The following is an 8,753-nucleotide window of genomic DNA, read 5'->3' as shown; positions in this document are numbered from 1 at the left end:
CTTATTATTTAAGAGTGTGCGCTGGTCTGATAAGCGCATTCTTTGTGCGCGGGTGGATGCGCTCGTCACGTGCGTGGCGCACTCTCTTTGCAGTGAAGCACAGGAAGGTTGCAGGTACAGTGAAATGACATAAACTTTCGTACATTTCTTTATTTGATGATGTGTAAGAAAAAAAATCCAATCATTGTTATTTTAATTGAGAGAAAACGCCAAACGGCAAATGTATGGAAATTCAGTTATGTAACCCCCGTGCTTTTATTTTAATCTTTTAATTTGATTCTGACGCAATGCAATCTGGACTGCGCAAGTTTCACAATAGCTACAGAGCCGTGGCGGGGATGAGTTGCACTAGGTTATATTCAAAGCAGTAGTCAGGGTTCACTAACATCGTTTGCTGTCACTATTCAATTTCTACCTGAAAATGTTTTTCTTGTCATTTTGAAAACATTCATGTAACTGTGCCCTCTGATTTCGATGTCTCCACATTTCCTGTTATTAAATTGCACAGGTAAGTCCCCAAATAGACTACACAAAAAGTGAGGGAAAAAAGCCTTTCCCCTAAACCCTTTCAACTGACTCTGGAGGCACAGCGTCATGACCTTGGGCAACGTGACGCATCCAACGCACTGGAGTACTTCCGCTAACCAGATCCTGCTGTTCCGCTGACGGTCTACCCGAGGATACACTTTATACAGGTGATTTCCCAGCCAAATAAAAAAAGAAGAAACACAAACAGGATTTAAACGCAACAGCAAAGACTTTACTGAAAAGTACGATTCATGTCAGAACAATGATTTCAGTAAAAGCTGCATGGATTAATCTTCTGCGATAAAACAAGCGGCTCAAGCAAGAACTACAAAATCAATCAACGCGCAAGCGTGAAATGTAAATAAATAAAAAATGAAAAGTAACAATTCATGGTTTATAAAGCTGTAGCAGGACCTCATAGCAAGCAATGAACAATAAAAAAAGTCACGACCTTACGCAAGCCTATTTCAAATTAAAAAACAAACAAACAAGAAAAAAAACAGTGACACAAGCGTTCTGTATATTACAGCAGAGAGCGTTTAAGCTATTAAATAAACATGTTCACATTTGGAAAAGTGAAGTTTCTAAAGTAAAACCAAAGTTTGAAATATATATATATATATAAAACTGACTGTATGTGACTTGACTGCCATCCATTGGTGGCTGAATAAATTACAACAAATATACGATTATAAAGTGCTCATCGGATGTGGTAATATTTACAAGCAGCTTAGTAAAAAAATAGCCTCTTCTACTTAATATACAGATATTGTCACTATTGCTACAGTAGTTTAAAAACCCTGAATAACATTTCACAGTGATTAACTGTGACTTTTACACCCTGCAAAGACTTACAGGTGGTAGAAAAATTTTTAAAAGACATATTTTTGGCATTAAACATATTGCTGAGAATTCCTGAGTTCAACTTCAAGCACCCAGTGACTGATGTTGTTCTTGTTGAGTACAGTTCATCAATACAAAAGCAGCAGTGCAAACACAACAGATTCAAAGAGCAGTTTTCACTTGAGCTGTGGGGTATCCCTGTGCAGAGTAATAGCCGTCGTTGACAAAGAAAAATGAAAAAAAAAAAAGAAAGAGTTTTTTTCAGATTATGAAAGGAATAATTAAACTGTACAGCTAAACCTTTTGGTCCAAGTAGATCTGTACTCAGGCCTGACATCAGACGGCTCAGCTTATAATGCTTACAATGCCCCCAAACTTGCCCTCCCCATAGTTCACAATTGGTCTACTCCTTCCCTGCTCGCCATGGCTGCAGGGGAGCCTGAGGGATGATGAACTGCGGAAAGGTCCGCGGCACAACGTAGTATCCAACGACCTGCTGGGCTGGAGGTGGTGGCACGGTGCTGAGGAAAACTGGAGCATGCTTCTTGTACTGAGGCCACACTGGTGTAGTGTGGTAGATGACCTGAAGGTTAGGAGGCACCTGAACAGAGACAAAGATTGGATTGAGTGAAATCTGAAAGGATGGTAACAGACACATTTTTTCCATATGTGATGAATCCTTTCTAAAGCACACGACAACAAAACATAACACTGTAATAATATAGCAGCAGCTAACATCAACAACAGCTTGCAAATGAAACTCAAAATAGCTGTTCATGTATCTCACTTGTGTGAAGGAAGAAATTGCAAAAAGTGTGAGTCAGTTAATCCAAAAGAAATAAGGCCAGTTTCTTATAACAACAACAAATCCAATGAATTACAACACTGGACCTATACAGTCGCTAACAACAAGGCCATAAATCCTTAAAACTGGATAACGTATAATTCACAGATAAGTCACACTTATTTCATACAGAAATTTTCAGCTGCATAGGTTATTAAAGCCATTAATTCTATATAATAAGCAAATTAACTAAGAGGGAAAAAATCTTGCCTTCAGTAGCTCAGTTGCCCAGATTTATGGTTGTGCAATACCAAGGCAGTGATCTAACCGTGTGAATTGACAACCAGATTTCCAGCATAACAACTTAAGACAGCAAGTTGACCCAATTCTCTGCTACACCACAACAAAGGCAGGCTAGGATTAGCTTTTATGTAGACAAGAGTCCTTAAAGCTCATTCAAACCTCATTCAACTCTCAGAGGTCGTTCCATTATTGGAAATCATCATCAACAAGACCTCATGAATTGCCAGCTGAAAAAATTTACAAAAGGTATGGAAAGAGGTTTCCTGAGTTTTTCCTTCCCACTGTCACCAAGTGCTTGCTTAAAGAGGGGTCATCTAATTGTTGGGGTTTTCTCTTTATTATTGTGGGGTCTTTACGCTAGGTGTTTGCCTTTAGATGATCAACAGATGTTGATCACTGCTGATGATGAAGCGCTATATAAAACTGAACTGATATGTGATGAGAATCTGTAAGTGTATATTTGTGGCAGCTAGATGCTGCATGTGGGTTTTTCTGACTACAGACTACTGTACTCAGGTTCATTGTAACAAAGAAGTCATTTCCTGTAGCACTATTGTTCATTAGTGTGCTTTCTTTTACTAACGTAGGCACAGGTTTGGCCACATAGATAACTGCTCTAAGAAGCATTGTGGTAAACAGATGACCAACAGATTGTTAAAAGAAAAGAAAAGAAAACAAAAAAAAAGAAAGCAAGAAAAACGTACCATATTTCTTGGGTATTTGACCCTGTTTGATCCATCTTCGTGTGGCTTTCGAATCCTGGGCACCATGGTTATTTTGCAGCTTTCATCCTCCATCTTTCCCTTCTCAGCAACCTGCCCTTCTTTTTCTTTTTCTCCCTGCACATCCCCGTCTTTTGCCTCCTCCTCCGTGTCGCTCGATGCAGCTGAACCACAATCCGAAGATGTGGCAGAGTGGTAATCTGAAGTCTCCTGGCTTAGTGAGTCCAGCGAGGACACATCCAGGTCATCCTTCACACACTCTTCATTCTCCTCTTCCTCCTCTTTGTCGAAAGAAGCAACTTTAAAGGGACTGTTGTTCTCTTTGGATCTGTGAAGAAGGGAGTAAATGATTTTTAAGTCATGCCACCCATTTTCCAGCCTGTGACTTCCTACAAGTTTGCACATGTTGTTTCACATATTGCATCACAACTGTCACTCGTTCACAACAGAACAGACTGAGAAACGGCTGCGTCTTTGTCTGCCTCTGCAGGCACCCGGTGACTCACCTTGCAGACACCTCCAGCGGATCAATCCACAGAGTCATCTCGGATGGAAATCCCAGGCTGGTGGGCATGATGTTAGTCTCTTTGCAGGCCTGCAACACCACTTCATCACAGGGTATGCTTCTGTTTATGCGAATGCATCTGTGAAAAGTTCAGGAATTAAAAGTTAGGCGCCTTCTTTCTTTGCAGGAAAAAGTCACTCACTGACCACTGTGTAAATGTTTAAACAGCGATGATTACCTAAATGCTTGGCCTTTGCTGGGACAGTCGGGGTACCAGTGGTCCTTGTATTTTTCACATAGAAGTTTTTGAAGATTTTCTGCAAACAACTCTGCTTTGGCCCCATCTAAGTTACCACGTGTCACAGCCATTCGTTTGAGGAAGTCCACCCCGGCCTTGATCTCTTGCTTCATGGTGACTGTAGACAAAGAAAGAAGGAAGAAAACCACACAATTTATCCATGTGATTCTGTGCATGTGTTTTGCTATGACTTCAGTGAGGTGTGGAAGACCCTGAACTTCAGTTATCACACTGTGCAGTTGTCCCTGAAGTGTATATTTATTTTTCTTTGCCTTCAGGGGAGTGTTGAGCATGGGTGAGATGTCCTGAGTGAATTTTACATATATTGCCATGCTCTGTGCCAACAAAAAGATAAAGTTTGTACACGGGCAAATCAGATGCAAACTATAGCCGCCAGGTTGACATCCAAGTAATTTGGCTATGCAAATTCATTGAGGTCATTGTGCTGTTTATTTTCTGATAGCATGTCTGTTTTGGGTTGAGTGTCAGTGTCAACTTGACCAGAGAGAGAAAAAATGTGCTTAATTAGGCCAAGGCTTTGGCCAACTGCAGACAAACCAGCTGACAGTGCTAACATCTTCCTGTTATCCCTGACAAGAAAGTCCATCCTTGAACTTTTGAGGTGCAAACTGTACTTTGTTATTGTGGCTTGCGACGTGCCACTCTTGCTTCAGTCTGGGTAATGTGTTGTCACAGAAAATAATCATTTTCTCGACTACATGGAGCCACAGCCTTCCCTTAAGGGTAGCTGTGAGCCTGTGACACAAGCAGCAACTTTAAATCCCTAACAAATGTTTTGCTGTAGCATGAACTATGAGAGCATCGATGTGTTATCCCCCTCAGATGATGAAACACCATTTCGGACTTCCAGTTTATAATTTGTCCGTGAGGTAAACAGGGGTAGGCTAGAATCTGCAATGAAGAGTCAATATGGTTTGGGAGACAAACGCTAAGAGACATTAAAGCCATTAAAAACAGCACAGTGTCTTAAGAATTGCTTCAACGATTGTGGTACATGCGACCTCAACAGCTGTTTAAACCACACATCTGCAGATTTGAATATAAATATTGTTTTCTGTTTTCTTTTTATAGCAGGCCTACACCTTCATTTTTAGACACTTGAACCAGTGATTTTAGTTACTGTCGAACAAAGAGTAAGTAATGCCTGTAATAACGCTTTGATTTATTTATAAAAGGTTGTTTTAAAACTGATGTTCTTATTTTAAATCCATGGTTTATCTTGAACTTTTGTCCTTGTAATTGGATGATTATTGACAAAATGTAACAGCATGTTACTGAAGACAGATGGTCTTACACACGTTCATTTGGCATTATACAGATGAATGATTTACGTTTTGAAGGAACTTAAACGCATCACTGGGGGTGTTTGTTTTCTCTGATTACTTCTCTATAATCACAAGTTAGGTGAGCTCGAAAATGAGGTAGCTTCTCAGTCTGCACACCATGTTTACTGTGCTCGTTTAAAGGCGAGCGGCTGTCATTATACGCAAACCTCTGATACAGTTTTGTTTGGAACAACTTGACCTATTTTCAGGCATAGGCTTGTTCCAGCTGCGTATACTGCGGTCTTTAATGTTTAACTACGAGGGCGAAACTCTGTTAAAATTTCGCCCTGTAAAGGAAAGATTAGTTGAGCCATTTTTTAGGAGCGGTTTCGTCGATATTCCCCCCGCGCCTGCAGATGAGGACACGGCGCAAAGCGTGTTCACTTGCTTGTGGACCGTTGGGATAGAAAATAAAAAAGCCAGACAAAGAATATAAGAAAGCGAAAAATGTATATCCTCCAGCCAGCTGTGATGAAGGGAACGTCACACTACTTAGTGGAAATAACGCGCTTGAGTTTTCGGGCGGTGCGGAAACCCCCAAATGGAAATTCAGAAAGTTTGTGACGAGAAGCGTACAGCTGTAGGCAGCTCACCTAAACAACGTATTAATTAACAATTAATAAACAATGTATTTTTTGGGTGGGGGTATTTCCGGAGATGAGATTAGATAAATAAATAAATAAAATGTTTAAAAAACATTAATCGACCGGATAAAATACAATCAAATAAAATTTACAACAACAAACAGACGTAACACAGCTGACAAAACTTCACCACATTACACAACTAAACGCGATAAAATTAAAGTTAGAAGTACAGAAGTGAGTACTCACATTTTAACGGATTTATTGTCGGTGTCCTCCTGCTGTAGTTGTCTGCCCCTCGGTACTGATGCGCTGGAACTCTCGTGGCGGCACGTTCCTTCCTTGTTCTCTTCGGCTGTAAAGCAACAGAGACGTAGGATTACCGTCAGCGTGACTCACTTCCTTCGCTGTGTGCAGTGAGCAAGCGGTGACTAGTGCCCGCCCGGCCCAAATATGGAATACCGGAGTAAACAGCTGATGAGCGTGAAAGAGAGCGAAATCCCTCACTCTGCCGCTTTTCTAGGCGGAAGAGCGTGTGGGTGGGGGGATACCTAATAGTGTCCTCACCTCTTAAAGGTGTGGTTTCACCCAAACTGCGAAGCGCTTAGCAACTATATGCTATACAAACAAACCCAGGATTGTAATTAACTGTACCCCACAGCTACATACATGTCACATAGGGAATGCGTTCCTATGAATCATATAATCATATATCATTATGAAGTTACGTTTTAATGGATTTACATGTTTGATTGTCACATACCTGAAGCTTCACTAGCAGCAGACTTAATTAACTGTTTGTAGGCTAATTATTACCATATAACCGATTCTAACGGCGGGCTGCATTGCTATGGTGACCATTTGCATAAGTAGTACAGTACTCCCCCACGCCTACGTCTACCACCTCTCTCACGCTCTCTGTTGAAGTCTCGGGAAACTGGAAATGAAGGCCGTGCTACATTTGAAAATAACTTAATTAGTACAATGATGAGCTTATATAAGGTGAGATGAACTTGACAAGTAAATTTGAAAATTACCTTAATAACCCAAGACCCAGTCACTGGGTTTCTTAAGTAAACGGGTAGCTTAAGACCGTTAAAGAGTTGTTGCTGTTAGATGCTGATTTATCTTGTAAATTTGTAGAAATTTTAAGTCTGTGTTAAATTTAACTTACAATTTAATGCCAATGAGGGGTAAAGGCTTGTGATTTGAGAGATTATTGTGGCTTTACATCTGAGATTTTTATATAATATAATTTTTATATATGTCACGGTCAAGTTTTACTGCTATTGAAATCCTGGACAAACCTGGACAAGAGGGCCGCAGTTTGTAACAAATATAAACACAAATTAAGTTGGAATACATGTAGCAATTACCCTGGCCAAGATAACTACTTACAATGGACTGAGACACCCCCATAATGACCAGTTCTGCCAATTTCAGGTCCTTACGGAAAGTGACATACCCATATAACATATAGAACCAAATATAAAGACGCGCATGTCTGAATGTGGCTTAGACTAAAAAGTCCGACAAAGTGTGAACGATAACGCAAATTAATGACTAAAGATTTACAAAAACAGAGAAGAAGTGTTGGTCTCTATTGGTCTCGTGCAAGACAGTAACCAGGATTGCTGAGACGAATCTAAAAAACCTGTCTGATAGAACCGTGGATATAATGATAGTGGTTCACACGGACATGAAATGAAGACATTTTCAAAAGATAACCAAATGAAAGACACCAATTAAAAGTGCTTATCAGAACTAACGATGGAAATCAAATTTTACTTACAATAGGGAGCAGAGATTCCTTCTGTTTGAGGTGAGTGCTGTTTGTCAGTGTTCCTCGAAGTGACTTGGCCGGTATCCTACAACTATTTAAGCGCTCAAGAGGTTGATTTGCATAACTGTTACATACCAAATAAACTAGAATGGATGGGTGGTGCTATTGTGCTGAACTCACTTTCACTGAAGTCAAACGTGGATTTTTTTTAATGGTCATTTACAGATTAACTTTTTCAACTTTTAATTACATAAAAAAATCAATAAAACATTAGACTCACTGGTCTGAAGCAATTGTTGACCGATCTAAAAAATGTTTATGCCCAAAATGCTGACTTTAAGTAATTTGATCACATGTAGATTTTCTGTGTAAATTTGGTACATAAGTACATTAGATTTAATGTAATTGATCAAATGAAATGTACTTGAATCTTATATATTCATTTTATACCAAACAGTTTCTTTAGTTCTTACACTTTAATTAAAAATTATTGCCTCGAGTCTATGAGGGCCAAAAATCGTTGTTCTTTTTTATTTTATTTTATTTTATTTTATTTTATTTTATTTTATTTTATTTTTACATTTCTTTATTATTATTATTTTTAATTTTCCTTAAAGGAACCCTGAGGAGGGAGATCTATACTTGAAGTTTATTTATTTTTAGGGTGAAGTTGTCAGTAAACTCATGCAAGCCTGGTTGTTTAATAAGCAGCATCTATAAAGTGCATGGATTCACTGAACAGAGACAGATAGATGCTAATTAGTGCTAAGGGAAGTACAAATCTTAAAGTATAAGCTTTAACAAAAATCAAAGTTTTAAGACTGATCTGGAGAAAAAACAGAGTTTCTGTCTCCCAAACCCAAAACTGGGAGTTGGTTTAGTGTGTGTGTGTGTGTGTAGGAGGGGGTCTTCATGAATTTTATATAGTGAAGCCATTCAAACAAACAGCCTTCAGGTTTATTTAGGTCATTAGAACAGCCCATTCTAACAGCTTAAGGCTGGAAGGACTTCAGTGTATAAAATTCATGAAGACCCCCTGCTACACACACACACACAC

The 8,753-nt window shown here is 39.3% G+C and overlaps 1 protein-coding gene and 1 long non-coding RNA gene across 3 annotated transcripts; one reads left to right on the top strand and one right to left on the bottom strand.

Annotated features, from left to right (window-relative positions):
- The first annotated feature begins 26 nt into the window (after positions 1–26).
- On the top strand, positions 27–3,960 carry LOC134637853 (uncharacterized). Its single transcript, XR_010095188.1, has 5 exons — positions 27–114; positions 509–695; positions 3,345–3,423; positions 3,671–3,798; positions 3,873–3,960. It is a non-coding gene; the product is annotated as an uncharacterized LOC134637853 (long non-coding RNA).
- Positions 723–8,014, bottom strand: si:dkey-79d12.5 (protein BTG3). Of its 2 annotated transcripts, XM_063488372.1 has the most exons (5): positions 6,163–8,014; positions 3,924–4,101; positions 3,687–3,824; positions 3,163–3,508; positions 723–1,972 (listed from the first exon to the last, which is right to left on the bottom strand). In XM_063488372.1, exons 2-5 carry the CDS (start codon positions 4,094–4,096, stop codon positions 1,775–1,777), a joined length of 855 nt encoding a protein of 284 aa, XP_063344442.1. In that variant the 5' UTR covers positions 4,097–4,101; positions 6,163–8,014; the 3' UTR covers positions 723–1,774. The 2 variants fall into 2 exon arrangements, with proteins under 2 accessions (XP_063344442.1, XP_063344441.1); XM_063488371.1 differs by lacking the exon at positions 6,163–8,014 and having other exon boundaries at positions 3,924–5,173.
- Positions 8,015–8,753: the final 739 nt, after the last annotated feature.

Source organism: Pelmatolapia mariae, linkage group LG10_11 (genome assembly GCF_036321145.2).
Source record: "Pelmatolapia mariae isolate MD_Pm_ZW linkage group LG10_11, Pm_UMD_F_2, whole genome shotgun sequence".
Taxonomy (NCBI): domain Eukaryota; kingdom Metazoa; phylum Chordata; class Actinopteri; order Cichliformes; family Cichlidae; genus Pelmatolapia; species Pelmatolapia mariae.
This window is presented reverse-complemented; position numbering and strand designations above follow the sequence as displayed.